Raw genomic sequence first — 27376 nt, 5'->3', positions numbered from 1 at the left:
GCGCTAGGACGCTGCTGCGGTCGGCTGCGGAAGTGTATATATGACAAATCCGGCGAGATTCGGCGGAAGCGACACAGAGCCCTCGAGGAGCGGCGCACCTTTAGTAGTTTAGGCCAGAACACTATAAGTGTCATTTGCTCTGAGACCACAGCTAGCGCTAAAACATTAGCGTTGCACACTCGTAACCGTCCTGTGACTTTATTCCCCCATATAGCCTTATGACTGCATGAGTTCTCGGCCACACCTGAACCACGCCACAGGTGACATATTGCCAGAAGCATACACTTCCATGACTACTACTGTCATAGCTAAGGCACATTTGGGTAACACGGTCTCCGGGTAGCAGGTGACGGTGGGAGTTGGGGGCACATCTGAGTGGAGGGCGATTTCTGTGATTTTTCATTTAACCCACGGATTGAGGAAGCAAATGTTGTAGACATTCTCTATTAAAAGAAAGCTCTGCTACACTGGCAACACTGGCGCAACGGGTGCATGGCGCGCGTGCAGGCATCATCAGACTCACATTGGACGTAGTCCTGGAGCTGCTGGAACTCCGCCGGGGACAGCTTCTCCCACTTGACGGCCATGCCGTCCTGCCGGGCCGAGCTGCTGCGCTGGTCATCTGCATCCGGGGTCGCACGGCTCGGGAGACTCGCCGCTTGCAGGCGCGCCCCGGAGCACCATGCTCTGCGCATACGGACAACACCCGCCGGCTGTGAGCGCCGAGGGCTGATACACAGCACGGGCACGTAATGCAGCAGCGTCAACAGGGCTTTTGTTCACGCAGCGCAGCGCGAGCAGCAGTTTAGAAGATCCTGGAGAACCAGGACAGCTCGTAGGATAGGAAATGCAACGAATCACCATGCGATCTTTTTCAGTGTCGTTTTATTTACTGCACCTTCATTATTTCCTTTCATTAGACATACAGCCTTTGTCAACAAAAAATAGCATCACAAGGGGTCTGAACTAAGCCGTGAAGTTCTTTAGCAACACCCACAGAAGTCGAAAGCTTCGGTGGGGGGAAGACGAGACCTGCTCTCCTTTCGGAGTCATTTGAAAGCTGATGATGCGAAAAGAGCAACGTTGCATGACCCGGAAGCAAACCCCACGGGCTGTATATTTTCGACAAAAGGCTGTACGTCCTTGGCGTGCCCACGCCGTATACGACTATAGAGAGACGTTTTCCCGCAGGACCGTTGGCTGCATTACCAATATTTTATGACGAAGAATTCGACAATCAAGAGCATGACGGAAGTGAAAACTGAAGTCACTCTCACAGACACATCCATGAATTTTCTGCACATGCTTTGCAACCGTAGCTCAAGTGATGCGCGCTTTGGATATTGAAAGGATGTCAGCCGAACGCTGTACAAATGCTGCACATACCTCCTCCCGCATTAGGTAAAATAACACGAAATTTGGCCCCAAAACCTGTGGAAAGAACCCCGAATATTGCTATGAAGATGCTAAGTGAAGTATCGAAGACACGCGAAATGAACTAGGTAAACACAAGCCACAGAAGCCTGCAAACATAGAGCTTCCAGTCTATGCGGCTGATCGCAAGCCACCTTCCCAGTACCACTTTTTGTTCGCGAACTTGGACGCACGGTCCATCGGCAGCGTAAGTGCGTTCGCTACTGAAACGCGTTCCATTTTTGTTTATGCCTATAAATTTGTGACGCTGTCTCCACGAGACGTCCAGCCATATTCTCCCTGCGCCTGCGCTCAGTACCGCGCCATCATGCATACATTGGCGCGCGTGCGGATGAGCGGGTATTCCAGGAAGCCATGCATATTTAACCGGACGCCACCGTCTACCAGCAGAACACTTCGTCATGCGAGTTTTTCCCAGTCTGTGTGGCGTTTTTGTCTCCGTTTTTGTCGCAACATGGGCAGGATCCCCAGAGCGACGGTCCCTCATCTGCTAGCGCGCGACACTTCGGAGAGTGTATACCTCGTTCTCATTTTTGCGATTGCTTTATTCGCGCGTTGGTCGAACCGTCGCTGCGTTGAGAAATGGCTGATGAGGCCAAAAGAACGCGAAGACACGACGACTGCGAAGAACTGCAGGAACATTCGGTGGGACAAAAAAAAAAAAAAAAAACAGAATAGAAGATAGAGTGCCCGAGCCAACAGAATGGTCCGGGAGGTGTCTGCAGCACACAACCACAAAAAAAAAAAAGGGAAAAGCAATTCTGAAAGTATAAAGAAATGCATGGCTTGAGAGGAAGTACAGAATTCGAAAAGTAACACAAAACAGAATGAGGTCCGTATCGCTAAGTACAATGCAGCACTGTAGAGGATATCGAGGGCGGAACTGATAAATCAGCGGAACTGATAAATCAGCTTGTACTTAAGAGCCGCTCGTCACTGGCTGGCACTACTGATCGGAGTGCTCGTGAAGAAAAAAAAAAACTGAGGAAGTTTTTTTGGAACAAAAAGCTTTATTTCTTGTTTTTCCCGAGGGATGGACAACATGAAAAAAAAAAGAGAGATGATCTAGATGGGCCCGTAAATGACGTAATGAGCGCTTACTCCAGTGACCATTCGAATAATGATAGACGGCTGTGTAAAAAAATAACCGAAACGCCAAAAATGAGCTTCATTTATATAACGTTTCAGCTGTAAAATAATTCTGAGCTGAATCTATACATCACGCTTACTTTTCTGTTGGTAATTGAGCTCCTACTTTATGCTGACGTCGGCTATAGCTCGCGAAACGGTGCGAATGCTCAGTGGCAGAACTGAATGTATGCAAGAACAGTAGCGTAACGTGCTGGCAATAGCTTCCTCTGCAACGCAGTGGAGGCGAGGACAGAGTTCTGGACTAGTGTTTTAACATTAAACGACGTTTTTGTGCGTGTGTGTCCTCCTTGTGACCACTTAGTCCTCATGACCACTTTTCTTTACTGCTTTCTTGCTTTCTCTGCGCTTTATCCCATCGCAGAGCAGCAGACACGCTCGCTCGTCCTGTGTTCCGTGCAACGGGGTTCCCTCTTAGCAGAGATTAGAGAAGCCAGGTAGCGATAAGAGAAAGCTGCGATTGTCTGAAAGTGGTGCGCTTGTGTCAGGCACCGGTAGCGTTCGCCCATTACGAAGAGCCGCAACGTCCATGAAGATGAGTAGGAGGCTGGTGCACAGAATAACTGCGATTCATCCCCACATACGACCTGGATCTGCCTCCCGTGTCGGTTATAGACCGGTAAATATAACAAAATTTCTGTGCTCGCATTCCTCTAATTTATGGCGATACTGCCTTCGATGTTGCTGCCATTTAAAGACGGTTCACCAAGAGGGTTCAGCTTAAGTTACAGACAATGCAGCGAACTATGGGAAGAAAAACGATAGGCGTAACGTTAAGAGATCGGAAGCGGGCGGAGTGGATGAGGGAACAAACGCGGGTTAATGACATCCTAGTCAAAATCAAGAGGAAGAAATGGGCTTGGGCACGGCATGTAATGCGAAGGCAAGATAACCGCTGGTTCTTAAGGGTAACGGAGTGGATTCTGAGAGAAGGCAAGCGTAGCAGGGGGCGGCAGATTGTTAGGTGGGCGGTTGAGATTAAGAAGTTTGCGGGGGCACAGTGGTCGCTGCTGGCAAAGGAAAGGGTCAAATGGAGAGACATGGGTGTGGCCTTTGCTCTGCAGTGGGCGTAGTCAGGCTGATGATGATGATGACCAACCATTGTTTTGCGGCTTCGTTCCTATCCATGCACCCATGGCTGGCTGTTGCCGTGATGATGAAGATGAAAGGTGGTTGCGTCACTGCAACGCAGCCGCTTACAGTTTTTGAGGCTGTAAATGGTAGAACTGATGGGATGTACGTGTGCCCCCCATAAACTACTCATATCTGTCCAAAAACACGCTTTCTCCAAAACGTAGTCACCACTGAGACCTCTTCTGGGACAAGAAGTGTCCAGCACCTGTGCATTTCTGTTTCAACTGTTGCGTCAAACTACTTAAGGTTATACATCGAACTTTGGTGAAAAATTACCACTACAGCCACCTTTATCTGCCTTTTAACTGCGCATTAAGCATGCGGAAATCTTAAACAGCCAAAACTGGTGGAAATTTGGTATACCCGACGTGTTTCAAGGAAAAGTGCACATAAATTATAACGCCTCTATTAGCAGACAAAAATTAGCAGAAAAATTAGCAGACAGGAATCTTTCACGCTGTGCTCATTTGCATTTTTCTTTCTTCAAGTAGGTTCACGCCACATCTTTAAGAACATTCCTTGGGATAAGGACCTTCATTAATCAGGCCGACCTCTAGGATTTTCCTCATTACTTAACTTTTCCTCTCGCTGATATATTTCCCTGCTGAATTTTCATTGCTTTTTCTTGCTCGGCTGGGGTCGCTTGGTTCTGTTTCGAACTTGATTGACGTTTACGATCGTGTATTGCAGCGTTCAGAAATTTTAGATTCACGCGAAAGGCGCAGTGTAGGGCTCATACGAGCCTGCTGCTCTATCCACTTCCCGTTCATACCTCTACTGTGCTCTAATTCGCACTTAGACGATTTCTTTTTCGTTTTCTTTCTTTAAATGTAATTAGTGTTTGCATGGATGCCTAAATTTTGGTAGCTCGGCTTCATGAAACTGAATCACGAGGAAGAGGCCACTTTGCACCAGTACATTAAAGTCCACCATGCGGGCCTTTCTAAGCTTCTTTCACGAGGCCCAAATTTAGGGAGCAGTTAATGAAGTTAGCGAGTTAGAATACTCCGAAGATACTCGCAGGATAAGTATTGCGCAATGCGAAGCAGTAAACCGAGAAAATGAAGAAGAGCGGCTGGCAGATTTTCCTCAGGCGCTCTCGCAAAAGCAGGTGCATTGCTTTTATAACAAATTGTTCCTTACAACAAGCCTGTTATAAGGAGCAATTTTTCATTCGACAATTCACATCCCATTATTAAAGGGGATTTCTGGAAGTGAATTTCGGGATAGACTTCACATACCAACAGCATAAAGATACCACGGTGAACTTTTTCAACTTAGATTGCCCTCTGGCATACGAAAGCAGTGATTTAAATTGGTAGCTCTCGTGCTTACATCAGCAAGCTCAGCCCACGGGGGACGAAGACAAGCCACTGGTGGCCGAAAACACACGTTTCATCCTGAATAGCCCGAACTCCGCTGCTCGCCAACCCGGATATCTTTTCCACATTACTACACTAACCACCCGGATGCATAAAATTGTCAAAAAACAGGCGCGTATTTATCATAGACGGCAGCGTGCGTAGAAGACAGCAGCAAACGACACAACAGCGCAGAAATCCGCTTATAAATACCTGTTTTCAGTTCGGAGCCTGCCTAGTTGACTACCCTTGAACGTCACGTCAACGCGAATACAGTGCTGGATGGCGCAAACCTGAGGGGCCGCAAACAGATCAGCTTCGCTTGCTGCTTTAGACTACTCGGCGATCACCGCAGCCTTTCTCCCCGCGTGTTAAACTGCCACCCTCTCGCGCTGTAAATCGCCATCTTCATCAATTTTCATTCGTATGCGATACACCAAACGAAACAGAACACGCCCATTTGCACCTGCGAGCCCAAGCTCGAACGCATGTCTGGTTCGAAGCCCACGCTTGATGAGACTTGATCAAACGCTTGATCCAACTTACGATCAGTCTGGTACATGTTGCAGAAAACAAATACCTATTTACAATTACAGTTGCACCATCTGGAATGCAACTGATTACACTGCTAAATTACAACCCCAGGAAAGTAACTGAACAATTAGCGAAAAGTAATTGATTACTACTGCGTTATTTGCTTTCCAACTTTTATTGCCATAAAGCGGATATACGCAGACTGCAATGTATTACTGCGCTTGTTTGATAATTTGTTGCACGTTGTTAATTATCAAGAGGGGTTGTTTTGGAAGTTGTGGACGATTTTCCCACGTTTTATCGTGAGCAGATCAGAATCTATACTGAACATTCTCTCAATGCATGCGTAGGAGGGAAAGCTGGTATTATAACGTATGAACAACTTGCGCAGCAGGTCGTTGTTGCCCGATGCTTCCATGCTATAGGGTTCAAGTCTTCTATGAAGCGCCGCGCTTCATTTTGCTCTGCGTGAAAGCCGACAAGCTGGGTGTAGTGGGAGGGAAGCTGCGGCGTCATCTGACAAGACGTGGGGTCTCTACACAGCGGTCACGTGGTATTTCTCGGGACGAGAACTGACGTAGAAGACCGCGCTGACCCGGTTGTAGCCCGTACATGATCGCGCGCGTGCTTCGCTGCTGGTCTGGTGTCATTCGGTCACAAGAGAAACATTCCCGCAAGCGCTAGTATTTGCGTCAGGTTGACCTTCTCTCATTTGTATCGCTGGATAAAACTTGTTTTTGAAAAAACAAGTTTACTTATTACCAGTAATCAATTACAGATAAAAGTAATTTAATTAACCGGAACGTTAGCGTTTGCAAAAGTAATAGATTAATCACAAATGTACAAGGGAATATAATTGATTACAAGTGACTGATTACTTGTAACGTGTTACGTACAACTCTGCGCCCTATTCCGCTGCAACAAACTGGACAATATCCCAAATGATTTCCAAAAAGCGGAAAACTCCCAAGCACCCTTCCTGCCCGCGTATTAAACTGCCCGTCTCGCACTCTGGCACTAGTTGACATAGCTGAGCACAGAGAGCGCCACATGTCCTTGGCGCACGAGCTAGTTTGCGTGGCTGCACAAAGAGGGTGTGACGAGTCACGCTTACGAAACTGGAGCCTAGTTGCTAACGCATTGCTTTCCGCATGGATCGCGTTGATCGCCCGTGAATATTTCGCTTAATCTCTATCAAGCACACAAGAGACTGCGACCAAACGTTCAAAGAATGCACACTCGGTGGTGAGTGAGTATTCCCACTCAACGGAAGCGAACTGTACAGCACTCACTCAGGAAGGAGTGATAGCCTGCGCAGAATCTTGTTTTGTGTCTCCAAGGAGGACACTTTGTTGGACATAGTTGGTGCATATCGATTATGTCGTTATTCGGGCAATAATAATAAAAGCACATCCGAACCCCGGATATGACAACCGCTGTTCTCAGCAGGTTCGTTTTTACCTGCTTCCGACTACGTACTTGTGTGCACATAGTGGACGCATTTCTGACGAATAAACTTAATTTGGAGTAACGCTTGTCCTGGCTTAATTTTCGCGTGCGCCTTCAAACTGCGCTAATAGTAATTCAACATGGTGCTTTCTGCTATGTCAGCATTAGTTCCTTGCTTTTCAAGCAAGCAACCAAGCAGCTTGCAGCAATTTTTCTCTGCAGTGCATTGTAGGTTGCGCTGTCAAACCAACGTGAATTTATTAAAAAAACTACATTATTTTGGTCATTGCTTCTTTCACTTTCAATGTTGTCTGTTTCTGAAATTGCGATCCTTAATAAAAGTGGTTGGCTGTAGTGAAACAGGCCAGCCTGATAAAAAGATAAAACACCCCAGCAGCCACAAAAGCTAACGGACATGCCCAGACACACATAACGCGAGAAAACAAGAACGAAATTAAACGAAGACGATTTCAGAAGTTGTACTCGGTTTCGAAGCACGACGAGCCCCGCGAGATCTTTAAAGTGCCTTGTGGGAGCGCGAAAACCACGACGGAAAATCCGCACAGTGCGCACAACCGGCCGTTCACACTCGCGGTAGACAGTGCGGCAAAAAAAGAACAGAAAAAGCCGCAGAAAGTGAGCGAAACTAGTGTCCTCGCAGGATTGTGCGCTTCCTCCGCCCAGATAAAGCCAACTGTCTGGATTGGTAGAGGCGCAGCCACGCCGTTTCTTCGTCTGTGCGGCGCAATTAGGGCCGCCAAGAAAAGCTGATGCTGCGCTAGGCGGCGCTACCGCGCTCCGGACCCGTCCGTGTGAATGAGCCGCAAATGAAGACGAATCGGAGTCGGCAGTAGCGGCGGCGCCGCAAACGCCGCGCGCTCCCTCTGTCTATCGCCGTCGGAAATTTGCCCCGCGAGCCAGATTACCCCGCAGTGTAGAACAACCCCGCGGTACACTACAGGACGAACGAAGGCGGCGGGATATAGGAGCTAAACAAAGAGTTGGCGCCGAGGACTGGCTGCTGAGACAGAGGATGCGGCGCGCGAGAACAGACGATGTAGCAGCTGCGGCGACGCGTGGTCGCAATGTGGAGAGCGGTCGGGCACGAGTTAGTGTCGCGTCCGGGATTACGGAGCAGCGGCGTCGCCAGTATACGTCCGTCCGCCTAGCAGGCGGCGGTTATAAACCCCGGCTCGGCTCGCTAGCCGCAATTGACCGGCTTTGCGAGCCCATTCGGCTCGGCGACGAATCCCGCCTAGGCGCCGACTGCCGAGTACAAGGCTCCCACGCCACCGACAAGCTTAAGGAAACTAGGCTCTGCGCGCTTCCTCGGGACGTATCCGACTTCCTGCCCTCTGTCTTCTCCTTTCTTCTCTCGTCGGGACAACGGGCTAAAAGCGGATGTGCGAAGACTGTAAAACTGTGTCCCTACTGAGAAGTTGCAGCCGCGGTTGTCGCGAATCGGCCTGCAGCGAGCAGCGGTTGCAATCAGCTTTATGTGCAGTTCGATCCGGATTCCGTGCTTGGATTTGCCTAGGTACTGGACAGAGTGCGATTCGATGAACCCGGCAATGTGACCGCCGATGACGACCTAATTTTCGTGCGGTGCCACGGTGTCATGGGCGCGAAAACGTGATGAGTTCTGGGCAGAGGTTAACGATGCCGCTGAATTTTCGCAACGATGAAAACAACACTGTGGCTAATGCGGGGTGCCGTTGTGGAGTGTCCGGATTAGTTGCGGTCACGAGCTTTTTAGCAGGCACAGAAATAGTAGTCAACGAGCGAAGAGCGGCGGAGTTCTGCATCACTTAGCAAGGGATTCGGCGTGAAGTCAACATGACTTGTACCTTTAAAACTATATCTGCTTGTTTTATGCGAATAAGCCGATTCACAGCTCAACGCGTTTATCCTTACGCTGTACACATTGACGCTAGTCTGCTGTTCATGTCATTCCTCGAATGATTCTTGTCATGCGCGAAACGGAAACAGCGACCTCTTTTTTTTTGTGTTTAACTATAATCAGGAGCTAATACTTGAAATGGTTAAAGGCGCATAAATAGTTTCTCAGTACCAAAAAAACTTAATGCCAGTTCTTATTTGCAACTGGTGTTAATTACAGCAGTCCTCTTTTATAACTGACTACGCTTCACAATGGGTTCAATTGGAAAAGTTCCTCTACATGCGCTGCTCTGTACCTGGAGTTCCCGCAATGTCCTCCTATCTAATAGCGTGCATCATTTGAACACGACGGTAATAAAGAATTTATTAGTTGCAAAGTACAAGACGTTGAAGAGGAGGCCTCAGAAAATGAACAGTGAGTAGACAATGAAAAAGCCAGAAGGTTAACCAATGAGCCTCAAGCCGGTATGCTGGGCAACCGCCGTCGAATATTGAAATCACCTATTTGTCCGCAATAAAATTCTCACTACTATTGGATAACTGCGTTATTTCATCTTGGAAAAGTTCTCCGAGCTAATATGAAATGTTGCTGTAAAATACGTGCATCTGAAAAGTACAGCGCCAGTTTGTTGAGGAAACTTCAGGATACTGAAAGCTATATATCCTTCCTAAACAAAACTAAAGATTATAAAAAGCTGCAGTGCAAAAGTTCTAGCAAGTCCTTGCTTCATCAAGCTTCCTTCTACGCGAAAAAGACATTTCTAGTAGGTTCTTTTCTTTTCACGGCATTGCCCTGCTCGAAACAGCTGACCTCTCGATACTAAACGGAAATAAAAAATGAGCCTGCTGCTTCGCTTCTTATTCATTATTATTTCAGAAGCTGTATTACGAATATGCGCCGGGAGAACAGGGTATGAAGAGAGTGGAAGCTTACCCGAATGACCAGTTTTATTAAAATTCCTACTTTCAGGGCCCGAATACACTACACCATTCCTCTTCTCTTTGTCTTTGCGTGCGCTTTCAAAATTCAGTATGCTGTACCAAGTATCCCAACAGACAACTTTGTTAAGACAATAGAAAAAGATGGGGAAAGAACAAGCAGAAAATCTTACTCATGGCAGGGTTAAAGATATGTTGCCAGTACTGACAACTTGAACTTTGCAATGTCCAGGATGGTTACAATGTAGTCAGGAAGGCGGTTCGATGTGCTTGCTTGCTCCGAGACGACATAGTTTGATCAGAGTAACGTTCGGTTCGGCAAGATGGAACGCCTACTTCGATGTAGGTTTTGCCGTCGTGAAGTTGGCAGCTTCTTTGTTTTCTGTCTTATTGCTGCTCGTTTCGTTCTCTTATTCATAAACCCGCCTTCTTCTCTTCTATGTTTTTGGACGTTCCTCGCTGGCGATCACGGCCAAGCACAAGCGACGCGAGGGGGCGAGATTAGTGCGGCATGCATGCAAATGAGAAGATCCATCATCCGCAGCCGCCGCCACCGTCTCGTATGTCCTGCGACCACCGACAGTCTCGCCTAACGTTGCACTTGACATCACGCGCGAGCGCGCGTCCGCGCAGCCTTAGAGTTCCCAAGCGCGCATGCGCGCAATCACCGACGGACTTCTCGGGCCGGGGTCCGGTCGTCCAATACTTTCCTTCTCATGCATATATTCAGACACCGGCCGGCGCCGACCTCCCGGATGATGATTCGCCGGAGCCGCACAGAGCTGCGTCGCCAAGTAATAGCGGACCGCGACACAGCCGATGACACATATACGTGCTCACCAACAAAACGGCCGCAGACACGGAGCGCTGGGAGAGGAGGTAGTGAAGGAGGAGACATTTTCTTTTCCCCTTGTTTCGATCTCATCACAAGAGCGTGTTCTGGAGCGAACTACTTTGCATGAGCATGTAAATGGGATGGAATTAATCAGGGGCCGTTTGATCCGATTCTTCTTGCGGCGGCTGTTGAGTCCCAGCTGACTGGGAAAAGTAGAAGCAAGGAGCCAAGGGTTGTTTTCGTTTTCTTTCGTTATTCTTAGCTTTAGATGAGGAATATTACGCAGCCAGGTGTTTCTTTTTTATTCTCTCGCTTTCTTTACGAGCCTCTTGCGGTGCACTGATTACTAGGGTATACGCAAGTTAGGTTGCAGAGTTCCTATGCTCGACCGATATTCGCTGACCGCTTGACAACTGCGAGTCTAGGCGACCGGGCAAGGCGCAAAAGTGATTGAAGAGGCAATTTATAACATTCCGTGGCAACCACAAGAGCAGATCGTTTCGCAATTTTGTACGAAATACTGTGCTCGCGTCTTTCGTTGTTCTCTTATCAGCGGCCAGACTGCGTGATCCTTTGTTCAACATCTTCATAAAAAATAAATAAATTTGAGAGAAAGAAAGAAAACGACAAAGACATGTGCCGCACTATTTCTCTTCGCGAGAAGCTACACTATAATAGGGGTGTACAGCAACCAGGACACAATGTCGCACATAAGAGACTCAAACTACCAGGTTAGAAACTGATAAACTCGGTGTCGTGCAACACTTTCCTTCTCTTAAAAGTACACCCCCCCCCTCCCCCTTCGTTTTCCTGATTCGCTTTTTGCCGCTTGATCTGAGAGCGGCGACATACAGTTTGATGCGTTAAAATTAGCACGTGGAAGTTTCACCATTATTTTTCTCTATTTCTTGCCTACAGGCGCAATTTTTCAGTGGTAGCATATTTTCAGATTACCACTTTAACTATCACAGCAGCACGTTATATGTGACACGTTTTAAACATGAAAAGTAAAGTAACTGGCAGAATCGACTTGCAAACGGGAAGTTTAAAAACATTTTCTTTTACCTGCCGTGATGGCTCAGTGGTTATGGCGTTGGACTGGTGAGACCAAGGACACGAGATCGAATCCGGGACGCGGCGGCCGATATTCTATGGAGGCGAAATGCAAAAAAGACCGTGTGCTGTACGATGTCAGTGCACGTCAGGGAAACACAGGACGTCGAAATTAATCCGGAGCTTTTCACTATGCCGACTTTCACAGCTCATGTGCATCTCTGAGATGTTAAACGGACACTGACGACAAATAGGAATTGGCCCGCGTATCGATCGTGTACCGCGTTCTAATTGCAAACAGACTCTATCACCGCAAGCGAAGCTTTTAGAAGTTAGAAAAAGGAAAAAAAAATTCCTCATTCACGTCAATACGGTGGCAGCCAGTCCATTTCGATGATGACATCACGTTTTTGAACTTATTGGTGGAAAGATTTCTAAATCTAATTTTCTTGCCAATAAATGCGCTTTTCATGCCAGACAAACGTCAACATAGCCAGCTAGAGCCAGTGAATATATTTTTACTGAGAACAATAACTGCATAGAGTTGTGTCCTCAGTGTACCTTTAAACGACACCATACCACACCAATCTGTATACCGTACCGCACCATACGACACCGCACCGCACCGACCGCACCGTACCACACCAACCACACCGTACCGCACCAACTGCACCGTACCGTACCGACCGCACCGCACCGACCGCACCGTACCGTACCGCACCGCACCGCACCGCACCGCACCGCACCGCACCGCACCGCACCGCACCGCACCGCACCGCACCGCACCGCACCGCACCGTACCGTACCGTACCGTACCGCACCGTACCGCATCGCACCGCATCGCACCGCATCGCACCGACCGCACCGACCGCACCGACCGCACCGACCGCACCGTACCGCACCGTACCGCACCGACCGCACCGACCGCACCGACCGCACCGTACCGTACTGTACCGTGCCGTACCGTACCGTACCGCACCATAACGGACCATATGATCTTTTTTGTTGTCACCTATCCCATGCCATATCAAATTATGGGCACCAGGCGCCTGCGGCGGTTACGTTGCTCTGACGGTAGGCTATTAAAAGAAACATGCCGGTACGAACGCAACACCCGGCCGCGCACTTCAAAACAATCCTAGCCACGGGCGCTTTCTCGCGGAGTGGAGCCGTCTTAGTTCCTACACAAACATTGTCGGAAATGTATGGAAAGCGAGCTGCTGCCAGCCACGTTTTCTATATTACATACTACGCCACTCGGCTACGCAGCGTCAGGCGCAGTCTGCCAGTTTTATTCGTATATCTTCATCCGAGCAGCAGCGGCGCTGGAGAATGAGAGCAGAGCGAGCGTTTCAGTGATGTTTCGTGTCGAACGGCTGAGGCCAAGTGGAAGACTGAGCTTGCGGTTCTGTTTAAGCCAATAAATGCCGACACTAGGCCTACTCTCCGTGCCGCTTCTCACGCACTATTTAGGGTCTTGTGGGTACTGCCTGCTGCAGGCATTGTCTAATCCTTGGAGCAAAACTTCAGTATCGAAGCTTACGAAAACAAAAAACAAAAACAAAACAACAAGCACAAAGCTTCCAAGCACTATGTCAGATTCAACATTTGAACACGCCCCTGTTTGCTTGCTTCTGTGTAAGAAATGACCAGGGCAAGTAGAGCTGGTGGTGCGCTTGCGGCCAGCTTGAACGAGCATGAAATAACCCATCAGTTGTCCCACTTTCAGGCAGTATCAAATCCCCAGCCGAGTAGGGCACCGGGGACAAAAAAAAGCTCCAAGCAAGATGCAGCTGAGCGAGCGACGATTCTCATTGAAAGAAGAAATGGGAGCGGAAAGCCATGCTGTTCAGGCAGCACTAGCAGCAGCAGCAGCGGCAGCAGCAGCAGTAGCAAAGCGATTGGATCGAATACCGTTTCAAACGGATCATCCGAGGAGCGTAGGACAGGGCCCCTTCTCGATGCGTTCCGCACGCCTACAGCTGGTCATCTGGGCGGAACAAAAGCCGACATAGTCAACAATGCTGGATGAACAGAGATCCCAGCGCCATGAGCATCATGCTATACGCCATACTGCGACCGCACGAATGAAAAGCGCGCTTGCTGTGTGACCACTGACCACAAGAAGGAGCGCGCGAATGTGTTGTCATGGTATGCTACTCGACGTAATACTGCCCATGTTGTCTAAGATTCGGTCGATTTGGAGGTGTAACGAATTGCCACAAAGTACACTTTTAGTAAATCGTAGGCAACCCCTAAAAAGGAAAATAAAAACAAAGTTGAAGGCATTCAAGTCTACGTAAAAAAAAAAAAAGATTACAAGAGAACCACCGCTTCATTAATTTTGAATCTATTCTGCTTGTTCCATGATTTCAGCATGAAACAGCGACTGGTATGTTGAAAAGAACGCAGAAGATTTTGAGGCACTTAGAGGACAGATCTTTAACTAAAAGGCGTCGCCGTGAGGTTCGTACCAAATGGTAACGCTCTCATTTTGGCGGAGTCAAGTTGCAGTGCTATACCGGAATATCGCCACCTTTTGAAAATCGAAATGTGACAACTCGACCACACGTTCTTGAGTCGTTTTCTTCGCATATTACCGGTCCATTAGATTTCGCTGGTAGCTTCGGCAAGGTCGGTCGCCGAAGCCACTCGAGTCCTGCGCTTAAGACAGCGCCCGCGGCAACAGGGTACCACACCGTTTTCCACACTATCTCTGTCTCTCCGGAGCTAATTGCGAATAACTTCGCGAAATCGGCAAATGTGCTGACGACAGGTACCTTAGTAGACACGAGGAAAGAAGGTAGGCGAAGGGAGGTAAAGAACGACTGTTTAAAACAGAACACCGTGTAGGGAGGATTTTAATTTGCACAGATGCAAACAAATATAAAGAGAAATGTGTAGCGAACAACCATCTCGTCATACGTGCTGGGCGGCAGATATTATGCAACCATGGCTTAGGACACGAGTGAAGTTGGGCACAGTTGGGCAATTTTAGACTCGATAACTATTTGACACCTATAAACATTTCACAAGGAAATGATAAAACATAGCCGGAATAACACTATCGTTTTGAAGGCCTTTAGTGTGTTAATGAGACTGATTTTGGTTCAAGATACCCGTTATTGCTCAACTATATTCGAGTCTTGTACAATGGACGATTTACATTCGAATACCTCCAATTTTATTCACCGACCATTGATAAAGCACATGTCATGAATAAAGCGCTATTATAGTCGGATACACGCCAGCTTTCAGTGAAGCTCTGCTCACATCCAGGACCGCCGAACAGAATTCTTCCGAGACAAAAGGAGACCGTTGTTAAATCTCTTCTTGTTACCTAAGCAAACAATTAATCTCGAGAAGAAATTATAATCTCAATAATTTTAATGCCTCTGCCTTGTTTGATGCAGTCAAACAATAAAAGCTGTTTGTGTTGACTGTTGTGATTGTGTGTCTTGACTGTTGAGTGAGTAATACAGGACGTCGTGGACCGTTACCAAATGGTATCAACTGCTGGTTATTTTTTTTTTTCTGAAGTTTTATTGTACAATAACGCTTGTGCTCGCAATCAGAATGCCAGAAAACTTGGACGAAGGAAAGTGCACACAGGATGTGTGCGGTATCAAGCACAGCCTTGGCGGGCATACAAACTCAAGATGACGGGCGGTAGCTATTCAAAAAACTACGATTGCATCCGGCATTCGGCAGCAGGCGGTCGAAACGACAGGCTACTTTGCAGGCACCAGAGTCGGCGTCAAGAGCTCGCTCGATATCGTACTAAATATACGGCGGGTCCATATTGTTGCCCTGCCTGATTGCAGTTTGGAATCAAAGGGACTGATGGGCTCCTCCGGAAATAGACTGACGCTCGGACAAGAGTCGGGTTATGAGAGCGCCACAAAAGCGTCACATGAAGTCAGGAGAAAAAGTACAGGAAAAATGTCAGCTCTTCTCTTTCGTTTCTTTTTTCATTTGTGACGTGCGACAGCTGCCTACGGGCGCGTTACAAAAGATTTGCACCACGGAGCAAATTATGCATACATTATGCGGAATGCCAGAACTAGGGAAGACCTCGCTGAATACCCATCCGAAAGTGCTAAGTCTGTTGAAAAGGAGGAAATGAAATGTCGATGCTGCGAAACAAGGGAGTGCGAAAGTAATTTCCGGCAGAGCTGCAGGAGAAAGGAAGAGCGAAAACCACAGAATCCGACGAGACAACACGTAAATCCTCTCAGCTTCAAAGTTGAAACGACCCGCAGAAATCGGAGAGAGAGACTGTGGCAGACAGACGCGGAACAGAGAACGGGAGATAATGAGGTTTTCGCGGCTAGAGAAAACGAGCGAGCCGCTCGGGTCTTCGGAACACGTCCGCATTCTGAGACGGGCACAATTCGCTTACGCAGAGGCGAGGCTCAACAGCTTGCGATTTCTTTGCGGTCAAAGGAGAAAGAAAACTACAAAAAGAACAAAAGTAGCGACCAAGGGAGAGACTCGGAGAGACAGGCGGTGAGCGACAGTACCGAGGAGCGCAAAATCAACGCCGATAGCAGAATCAAACGGAGGAAGAGAAGGAGGAAAAACTTTTCGGGGCTTAACAGCGAGTGAGAAGAATTTCAAGAAAGGAAATAATTAAACACGTGTCGCGCATTGTGAAGTGGGTCATTCTTGCTCAGAGCGCATCCTTGTTGCTTTTGTTTACGCTGGAGTCTCTGGCCTGTTGTAAATACTGAAGTACAAGAAGAACCCGTTATTTTCTTCCCTTCCTCCTCGTTTTTCTTTTTTTGCCGTGTCTGAGACTTTCGAAGAAAGACGGCTTGAGAGTGTGGCCCAGAGAAGCGCGAAAACCGAAAGACGAAACAGATGCAAGCGGGACATGGCTGTCCTTTTGATATCCTCGAGAGTCGGAAACCAGAGGGAATATGTTAGGGCGCGTTGGTTTATCGTCACGCAAAAAGCACAGCGCAGTAACTGCAGAGGACCAGAACACTGTCGTTACTAGAAGCAGGGAAAATATTCTGACTGAATCGGTTTTGTAATGTTAGTGTAAGTCAGAAAAGTGGTTTCTTCCATACACGTTTGCGTGCGAAAAAAAAAATGGTTTTTGGTTTCTGCGGAAACGAAATGGCGCAGTACTTGTCTCACATTTTTCGGTGGACACCCGAGCCGCACTGTAAGGGAAGGCAGGAAGGTGGAAGATTGAGATTATTACGAAATTATTACGAAAATTATTACGAAGCCCGCCACTACTGCACCTTTTTCTCTTCATACAATCTCTGCACTTTTTTCATTCGCCCAACTCTTTCATCGTAGCGGACAGCACTTCACCTCACTGTCATTTCCGTTCTACTGTCCTCTAAAGCCCACGACCATTTCGCGCGTCTTTTTGTCAGTGTCTTTTATTCAATCGGTGACCCCGGGTAGTATCACGAAGAAAAAGCTAGCAGTGGTGCGGGACGGAGCGCTCGCGCTAGGCCAGCAGCCATTAAATAATATCACTGCCATCGGTCACCACGTACCACACATCGGATGGCCACCACGTAGCAATATCTTGCGGGAACAAAAAACAAGAATACCGGCCAGAAAAGCTCACCTTGGACAAAAAATGGATACGACGCGTAAGATGCTATAAATGTTTGTTTGTTTGTTTATTTGTTTATTGGGGTTTAACGTCCCAAAGCGACTGAGGCTATGAGGGACGCCGTAGTGAAGGGCTCCGGAAATTTCGACCACCTGGGGTTCTTTAACGTGCACTGACATCGCACAGCACACGAGCCTCTCGAATTTCGCCTTCAAGAAATTCAGCCGCCGCGGCCGGGATCGAACCCGCGTCTTTCGGGTCAGCAGCCGAGCGCCGTAACCACTGAGCCACCGCGGCGGGGCAGATGCTATAAATGAAAATAAATTAATAAGCTGGAGTATGCACAGATCGTCGTACGGTGACCGCCTCCGATAACCCGTAATCACGGGGGCCCACAGGCCATCCTGCTTGAATCAGCCGCGATGAGAACACGCATCTTGGAAAGCTCCTGAAACAATTAATTTATCGGAAAAACAATAACGACAGGTTCAAGTAACAACTTTGCGCGCATATTTTAAGCCCAGTCTGGTTGCACAATTGAAATTACGGGAAAACTTTTGTCAGCAAAATTGTCGTGCGAGCTTCGACAAAATCCTCGTTGGTGCCCTTATTTCACGGCCTTTTTTTTTTTTCCGCAGTGATGGTCGGACATAATCGGTAAAGGGGATTTTTTTCATGTTATCGTTTCATGATGACATTGCCTTGCTAAGCCACTCAGGACAAGAACTGCAAAGCATGATCAACCAGTTAGACAGGCAGAGCAGAACTGTGGGGCTAAGAATTAACATGCAGAAAACCAAAGTAATGTTCAACAGGCTAGCAAGGGAACAGCAGTTCGCAATTGGTAGCGAGGTGCTGGAAGTAGTAAGAGAATATGTCTACTTAGGGCAGGTAGTGACCGCAGATCCGGATCATGAGAGGGAAATAACTAGAAGAATAAGAATGGGGTGGAGCGCATATGGCAGGTTCTCTCAGATCATGAATGGTAGCTTACCAATATCCCTGAAGAGAAAAGTATACAACAGCTGTATCCTACCGGTACTCACCTATGGGGCAGAAACGTGGAGGCTAACAAAGAGGGTTCAGCTTAAGTTAAGAACAACACAGCGAGCTATGGAAAGGAAAATGATAGGTGTAACGTTAAGAGATCGGAAGAGGGCGGAGTGGGTGAGGGAACAAACGCGGGTTAATGACATCTTAGTTGAAATCAAGAAGAAGAAATGGGCTTGGGCAGGGCATGTAATGCGAAGGCAAGATAACCGCTGGTCCTTAAGGGTAACGGAGTGGATTCCAAGAGAAAGCAAACGTAGCAGGGGACGGCAGAAAGTTAGGTGGGCGGATGAGATTAAGAAGTTTGCGGGGATACAGTGGCGGCAACTGACAAAGGACAGGGTTAATTGGAGAGACATGGGAGAGGCCTTTGCCCTGCAGTGGGTGTAGTCAGGCTGATGATGATGATGATGATCGTTTCATCTGGGCCGTCAAGCGAAAGGGGAAAAAAAACGTGAAAACTTGCGAACGTCCCCGAGTTTGGCGGTGGATTCTAGAGCTGCCTAACGGCAGGAGCAGCCTCTTTCTGTTGCTATGGGTACGCTGGGACACAGCGGTGATCGCGAGCGTGGACTTGCTTGTTTGTGTTCCTATAGCCTGTTTGTATTCCTTTGGCGCAGGCGCTCTGCAATTCTCCAATTTAAAATTTAGAAGCAGGATTAATTTTCTTTTTTCTAGCTGCCGCGTACGAATGCGGATAATAAATATTTGAATGAGTAGGACAAAGGCCCTACCAAGTCTTGCCAAATGGCTTTTGTTAAACCTCGACAAATTCGTTCGTTCTAAGGGATAATGTTGAATTCATTTTCTGATGGGCTTGCTTCGTGAGAGCATGTCCCCAGTTCACATGCACGGCTGTTTGAGAAGACTTCAGAGCCGCTTATAAATTCCCTTAAGATGAACCTGAAGCGTTGGTTAAGACACGTCATTTTCATTCCAGTTCATGGAGAACGCAGAAATCCTCCTGCCGAAAAACCGTCCCAACAATCTGAGGTAAAAGAATTGGGTAAAAAAAGAGAGAGGGAAGGGGCAAGTATAGTCGGATAGAACCCATGAATGCACAGGCTTTGCCCCGTCAAAGGACCCGCTTCCAGCCGCTTGCGTCAGCCAATTCTCACGACCTTGCTAGCGATAGAGAAGGGTCTATCCCCAACCATAGAGAAAATGGATTATCCCTTTTCTTCTACCGCTCCCTGCTTTGTCACACTATCAGGGTCAGGAGAATCGGCAGACGCCATTGGCTCGAAGAGGGTCCTTTGACCGGGAAAAACCGTTGTGTTCTTAAATTGTACCTGACTACAGTAAGGAAAAAACAAACGCCAGCGAAAAGAAGTCTAACACAGGGAACTAGCAAGAAGACAGACAGACAGAGGCTGGCGCCTTCCTTAATGCAATGCACAAACTGGCCCAACAGCGTGTTTTATTAGAATACCTTCCTCATACAACGTTCCCTTCTCTGTCTTCAAATTCGCATGATTCTCAAGCACATGTTCTCATCGGTCACATCGCTTCTGAAACCTGCCGTGGAAGATGACCAGCCTCTGTTCTGTTTTTTTTCTTCTGAGTTTCCTGTGTGCCTCTTCTTTTGGCTGGTGCTATTTTCCTAAGTGCAGTGCACAATCAGTCTAGCAATGTGTTTTAGTACTAAGTATAGCGGTTGTGAGGAGCATTGTACTGATCTATATATACTCCATATTTAGTTAAAAGCCCTAAATATCACTATACTGCAGAATATAAAAATGTTATTATTCTTTTTGCAGCTTCACAGAAATAAAAGTCAGCAAAAATTCTGCACAGGTGTATATTTTCTCCACGCTAAATATATGATAGGCGACGTTGGACAACCCTGATATCGCTTTGCGTCAGAGACCAATGATTTATAAAAATAAATATCAATACGTCAGAGAAATTATCACCGTTTGGCAGTCCTTACGAAAATGACGTAGTAAATCAAAATCAGCGTTTGGTAAGTAACTAGACGTTACTTTTCCTTTTGAATGCAACAAGATGTTTTTCGTTTCCATACACGTTTATAAAAACCCTAGGGGTGAATTCAAATTTCAAATTTCAGCAGTACCGTCCCTTTCGATGGAAGTGAGATGAAAAACCGGTAGTGTACTGATATTTCGGGGCATTTAAAGAAACCCCGGTGGCCGAAATTAATTCGGAGCTGTCCACTACGACGCGCTCCACAGCCCATAAAACTTCTTTCGCATGTAAAAGAAGTCATCGTGAGTGGGACTTGACGGCAGAACGTCCGTAAGTGACTTGTATTGTTCCTACGGGTCACGCCTTTGCTTTCATGTTGAAAGTGCTAGTTGCTGACTTAACACTGGCTACCTACGCTGGTGTCCGCATGGAACTCACGAGAAGCTCTTACGTCAGAGATGAACTGGGGATCAAAGTGCGGAATTCAAAAACATTTTCTTGGTTGGATCGTCGACAGGCGCAGAAGCGCTGGCCAATACCTTAGGCATAACGTGTGCCGTGTTCTCTTTACCGTTACCGGAGTACTACTGGGAGTACGCCCACCACCGACGCGCACACGCTGATCGGTACCGAGGCAGCAGGGAAGCGCGCAGCTGCCTACAGCTGCCGGGTACATGACGTCATGTGGCGCGCTGGCGATTTGAGCATGCGCACTAACGGCGCGCGTGCTCGCGGTAATCCGGTTAAGCTAACGCGGTATACGGTGTACAGAGGGCAAAACGCATGCCTAGAACAACCAAACTGTGTGTTCCGGAGCTCCCAAAGCCACTGCGACCAAGAAGGCAAAAATTGACGATAAAATTCTATGAGTTTAACAGCACATGTTTACATCCAGACCATTTTTAACCAAATCTTATCGCTAGTTATCGCGTGTTACGCCCGAAACACGCTAAGAGCGTGTTCTAGACACGCGTTTTGCCCTCTGTACTTAAAGGGTCTATTCCAGCAGAGAGCGACGTTGCCCAGACACAGAGTGCGCATGTTTAGGAAAAGTTTTGTGAATCTAGAGCCTCTCTTTTCGCCTCAGATATGACGCGAAACCAGGAAGCTTGATTCAAGTTTCCGATACTTTAACTATTTTTCCCCGTTGTGCTTTACTTCTTACATGCACTATCAACAACAAATGATGCGTGAACAGAGAACCGAAACACGAACAGCAAAATGAGAAAATCTTATCTCGGCGAAACTGCAGTGCTGTAGCACAGATTAGTTGAACTACAAAGGCGCGAAGGCTGTTATTTAGGAGGGTTAATCAATCTCAGCTGTATTTCCTCTCGCGGAGCTAATATGTTCGTGTTTTTGTGTTGCCATTTCAGTTTTCTTGTTTGCGTTTCATTTGTTTCTGATAGCGCATAAATTATGGCATACGAATTTAAATAGCGGCCGCCTTTTTATAACTATCTAACTGTTAGGGGGTGATTACGCATTAAAGGCTTAAGTATGGATAGTGGTGGTTGGCTCCCATAGCCTTGCCCCGTGTCGATTGCACTGGCGCATGGAGGCCAAGGTAGCGTGGTTTAACCAGCGGGTAGAAGCAAACTTGACCGCAAACTCCAAAGGAATTCGTGCGGTAAGCCCAATAAAGAAGGAAAAAAAAACTGCCAGATAGTACGCCGTGAACAGACGATGGAGATTCGGGATAGCGAGGATATGGCAACATTGGAAAGCAGCAATATTTGACGCCGCACGTCAGTGACAGCACGGTGTTTAGTTAATCATTGCAGAAAAGTACGTATTCCTTAATCCAGCGAACTAATCGCGCACCTCCAGCTCCTGCTGTTGCCAACTGCTAAAGCAGCGCACACCACTCTGTTTAGCCCGTCATAGTATTTGATCAAGTTTACGAGCGGAAATCTTGCTGTCTTTACGCGACGCCATATATTTACTTCCAACGGCTCGCAGCACCAGGGCACTTAGAGACGTGGTACATTGAAGAGGACTAGCAGGTTTGAAGTTCACGTAGCCGGTTCGCACGCGTACAAAGTTTTCAAACCCCTGCTTTCTGCAGGTATCGGCACAATTCCAGCAAACTGCTCCACTTGAGTCACGCGCAGTTCATGCCAGTCTTTCCCTAAGTACCGACAAACGTCCTCGTTATTTTTCGTCAATAATATTAAAAGTGCGTACATCCACAAGCAATACCACGCTGCAAAATGTGGGTTTCTGCATGCACGAAAAGCTTATATCATTCTGCGGTACCGGGTGACTCCTGAACCGTTTAAATTTGCGCTCAACGCACGTCACTGCACAGTGTTTTTCTGTCGCAGCTATTTCCGATCGCACTCGCGTCCCACGGCCTGGGTTGGAGTCCCGTGCACATGATACAGACATTACCGGGCACCTGCGACCCGACCGACTGCTGCTGCTGCTGCACACGGGGGCCTGACAGAACTCGCAGCTGGCGGCTGGCTGCGAAGCGGAACATGCGCGCTGCACATGTTTCGCTCAGCATACGCGACCGAGGAACGTGGCACGCAGACCGCAGTCGCGCCATTTGACCACGACTTGCGACACGCCGGCCAAGACGAGAGACATGGCGAGCATGTGGGCCCGGCTGGGCTGCGGCCTGCTCTGCCTCGCGCTCAGTTTGCCGTCCATCCAGCCGCTCGAGATCTGTGAGTACTGCGAGCGCGGTGCGCGAGCCTCAACCTCTTACGACTGGGCTAACACACTCGCACCATCGCTCCTCTACGTACTCAACTCGCCCTCCGGGCCGAGCTGCTTTGGAGTAAAGACGTGCGCTTGCCCGCTGTGGCTCACAACTTGACACGCTCTTGAGGGCTGTGCAGCTACGATTTATAGTGAACCCTGAATGTACATTGTCTCGATGAAACTCTGAAGCACTTTTTGGAGACGCAATAGATGGCGTCACCTCACGACCGAATTTCACGAGCTAGCTATTCAAACGCAGAGATGGTGCCTTGGTTACCGCATCACTGCTTATCCCTACTGGTTAGCTCTCCGCAGGTCAGACGCGAAGCAGTTTTAGGCGCATGCAGTATCGTGGATGCGGCCCGTTACTAGCCAGTACAAGCTGTAACTGCCGCACGATGTTGGCAGCCAGCCTAGTTTGTAAAAGTTATAGGGCCATTATATAACGGCGATAACTGCCACCAAGACCACTGCTTATTCGTTTAAATTGGCTAGTAACTGCTACAAATTGAGAAATAGTTTCGCACAGGCGAGGCAAAGCTGTCTGAACGACAAAGGTGGACAGACCACAGAGGCCCTCCGGGTTCGTCAGTGCTAGACGATCGCGCCGCACAGAATTCTCGTTATTTCAAAAACAAAGTTGACAACTACTGGGGGCATAGGTGTAACAAGAATCAGCAACGCGTGTGCCCCTCGTTAGCGAGCGCACGTGTCCGCTTCACGAATGAACGCTGCGACAGTGATGGGCGCGGACGACCCTAATGCGTGCTGCGAACCAGAGATAAAAGTTGACCTTTGGTAATATAGGACAAACAACTTCAATGTAAAGTGCCACGGTGGAAAATAGTACAAAAACTTCTCGCACGCAGGACATCGAGTTCGGATTTTATGCATGGAATGCGGTCGTAGAACAACTATTTAGACTGCATATCAATGATGTGCCTAAAAAAATCCGGGGGTTGTATTCACTAGACTTCGTTTTGCTGAAGGTTGGTTTGAGATTGTTTATCCTAACGCCCAGAGTGGACCCGAACTTATGAACAATTTCATTTTCATTAGAAGTGCTTTGAAAATACTTTTTATGTTTTACTTTTTCACAGCTCTCGTAGTCCATGAACTTCTGCTGCTGCTTTATATCAGTGCTCGCACTCTAACACTAAAATATAACGTAAAACTATGGCATAATACTGGAAGCGCACAATAAAATTTCATTATAGCCGCGTCCTCTCGAACGCTCATCGAAACTAGAATTTAATTACGATACCACATACCATCGCTAAAATCGTCCGCTCTTAATGCCGTCGTTCTGGGTCTGATTTCAATCGTTATAAGCCACAAGCTCGGCCTGAAACCGTTTCAAAAAGATAAACGAGGATAAGCGGAAACTTACTATCGCCCGATGAAGAAGCATTTCAGAGTCGAGACAGTCGGCATCAAATCTGCGAGCAGTCCGAACCCAGCGGAGCACTATATCTCAATGCAATGCGAGCCACAACCGCTTTCCGGGAAAACTTTTATAAAGCAACACAAGACAGAGAGGAAGAGAGAAAGCAAAGGAGAGAGAGGTAAAGTACGATAAAAATAGACGAGTACGAGATGCCAGCCAGATGCCCTAGCGGTAGGTCACTGAAGCTCACCTGTGAAAAAAAAAAAAAAAGGCCCGCTAGCCCGCATGCTTGGGGACAAGCGAGACAGGAAAAGAGAGAGAAAAAATAAACAACTGGCATAAGACGCACGTTTTCAGCTGAAAACTTTTTACTGTTATCTACTACAATCCAGTCGTGCAAATCATAATTTCCCTCTCGCCACAAGCCGAAGACCAACATCTTCTGCTTCGGGAGAACGGGCTTAGAGAGCATGATTTACTTCGTGAACTAAGGATTCTATTGGTGACAGAATAATGGAATACGAACTCTTCACATTGTCGAGGTGATTTACGAATGACTTCTTGAACCGCATACCTAGAGCTTACAGCGAAAAAACCGGAAGACACAAAAAATGAAAGAAAGAAAGAGGAGGATGAGGAACCACAGGAAGGAAAGTACTTAAAAAAGAGTCAAACAAGTACGCGTAGTCCCGGTAAACTGCACATGTGCACGCCTGCTGTTCTGATTCCAGGACACCGCTCGAACACTAAATGCAGCTCGTTTTAATCCTGAGTGCGCAGCGTTGGGATCCTTCGCTTGATCCGTTAAGTCATAGCTCTGGACAATTTTCAAAAGCTGTTTAAACTACTGAACTCATTGGGATAGATTTGGTAATTAATAGACTATGACTGCCGCATGGCGCTCCACTGAAATGTGGGATTAAGTCAGCGAACGGAGTTGCACAACATGAAAGTTATTGGAGCATCATCACAATCATTATCGTCATCAGCCTGACTATGCCCAGTGCGGGACAAAGGCCTCTACCATGTCTCTCCAATTAACCCAGTCCTTTGCCAGTTGCGGCCATCGTGTTCTCGCAAACTTCTTGATCTCATCCGCCCACCGAACTTCCTGCCCCCCCCCCCCCCCCCCTGCCACGTTTGCCCTCTCTTGGATTCCACTCCGGTACCCTTAAGGACCAGCGCTTGTCCTGCCTTCGCATTACGTGCCCTGCCCAAGCCGATTCCTTCCTCTTTATTTCGGCTAGAATGTCGTCCAGCTCAATCATCAATGCGCTTCCGCGGCCGATTCCGCTAAAACGGCAGATACGTGAATAATCCGAGAAATGGTTCACCCATTAATGATATAGGAAACCGAACTTTGGTAAAATAGAAGACAAAGCATACAAATCACTCACTCAGTAGTCATCGTAAGTACTTTTCAAAAAACAAGTCCTCCAAGCAGTGGCATCCTAATTATAAGTCTCGCGGGCGAATGAAATGAAAAAAAAAGTGATACCTGCCAGGATTCAATTTCAATCCCGCAGATATGACAGATGCTACTTCAGGTACCTGTCACTGGCTCCAGCATGCTGAACTTTTCAAGATTTTATTTCTTTTTTGCCCTTTGACAGTTGTTCCGCTTGCAGCAAAAATTTCGTGCTGCAGTCCAGGTGTAGAGCTAGGTAAGCTAGTTGGCAAATGATTTATTCTCGCCGAGTACTTTGCGGGTATTTTTTCTATCTCGTTGTTTTCACTATCGTCGCAGGGGTCGCGTCCCTTGCAGAATAAGGACCACTTCCATCAATCTCCAGTTGGCCCTACCACTCCCAATCACTGCCGCGCCGCTCACATGATCCCTCCCCCTCTCCCCCCCCACCTTTGCCTATCTGCCGCCTCCGACCACTCTCTCTCCTCTCAACACGCACTCTATAACTACGTGGCCTGGACACATGCGCGTAATATGAGGGCTGTGCGGTGGCCCTGAGACCTTGCACGGTCCAAACTCGCTTGCATGATAAAGTTTTCCATCCATCCATCCATCTGTAACACTGACAGACAGCCGGTTATCTTTTCTCCGTTGGTTTACTGTCCAGCGATGCCGGTGTCATTACGAGAAATCCGTGGCAGCTCACAGCCAGTGTCGCTAAGCCTAGTTGCCTATCACGTCTTGTCCTGCAGCCACTCGGTCATTCTCTTTCCTTTTTACGCATACGGATGATAACAAAGCGCCATTTTGGAATGTCCAAAGCCATGCGACACGCTGTGGCAGCCAAGGGAACTAGATGCGCTTATCCCGAATAGCTGGCAATGCTGGCAGTTGCAGCAGCACAGGCCCCTTAATGTTTAAATGCTGCACAGAAGATAGAAACTGTATTATTATGGAATTTCTGCAGAAACAAATGTGTCGGACCGAAGTGTGCACGCAGCTTTCAGTCGTGTAGAGTGTGTTGGTCGCACGCCTCAGACGTAAATTAATCGGCGCTAACGAAAAGGAACAAAACGAAGTTGGGCTGTTAATTAACACGCAAAAGGAGGCTGTAAGATGCGCAACGAGAATAGGAAGACGCCACATGCGCCATAATGCAGTCTTTATGCAAACGGACGGTGTCGACGATATCCAGTATCCAGCCGCCGCAGCGGCTCAGTAGTTATGGTAATCGGCTGCTGACCCAAAATACCCGGTTTCGATTCCGTGGCCTTAGCGGTCGCATTTCGATGCAGACGAAATGCTATACAGGCTCTTGTACTGTGCGGTGTCAGTGCACGTTGAAGAACTCCAGATAGTCAGAATTATCCGCAGCTCTCCACTACGGCGTCCCTCATAGCCTGAATCGCCTCGGGACGTTAAACTCCATAAAACCAACATTCAGCATACCTAATACTTGTTAACTCTGTGGCTTTTCACTAGCAGATGCAATACTTTGGGCTACGAAGTGTACCATATAGCG

General features: G+C 47.8%; 2 protein-coding genes across 6 annotated transcripts in view; one reads left to right on the top strand and one right to left on the bottom strand.

Annotated features, from left to right (window-relative positions):
* Positions 1 to 27376, bottom strand: part of Dgk (diacyl glycerol kinase 1) — a 453430-nt gene that overhangs the window by 125955 nt on the left and 300099 nt on the right. For 3 of the 5 annotated variants that reach the window (XM_089548936.1, XM_089548938.1, XM_089548937.1), the window contains exons 5-6: positions 13702 to 13777; positions 524 to 687 (exon numbers count right to left, since the gene is read on the bottom strand). In XM_089548936.1, coding sequence (XP_089405062.1) covers positions 524 to 687; positions 13702 to 13718 — 181 coding nt within the window. In that variant the 5' untranslated portion in view covers positions 13719 to 13777. The remainder of the gene's footprint in view (positions 1 to 523; positions 688 to 13701; positions 13778 to 27376) is intronic. The other 2 variants (XM_089548940.1, XM_089548941.1) reach the window with 1 other exon arrangement.
* The window catches only part of LOC149340175 (nose resistant to fluoxetine protein 6-like), a 38992-nt gene continuing 34400 nt past the window's right edge, over positions 22785 to 27376 (top strand). The window contains exon 1 of the mRNA XM_089548935.1: positions 22785 to 23022. Within this exon, the coding sequence (XP_089405061.1) occupies positions 22941 to 23022 (82 nt within the window). The 5' untranslated portion in view covers positions 22785 to 22940. The remainder of the gene's footprint in view (positions 23023 to 27376) is intronic.

Source organism: Amblyomma mixtum, chromosome 6 (genome assembly GCF_055824585.1).
Source record: "Amblyomma mixtum isolate Tamu chromosome 6, ASM5582458v1, whole genome shotgun sequence".
In the NCBI taxonomy this organism is placed as follows: domain Eukaryota; kingdom Metazoa; phylum Arthropoda; class Arachnida; order Ixodida; family Ixodidae; genus Amblyomma; species Amblyomma mixtum.
This window is presented reverse-complemented; position numbering and strand designations above follow the sequence as displayed.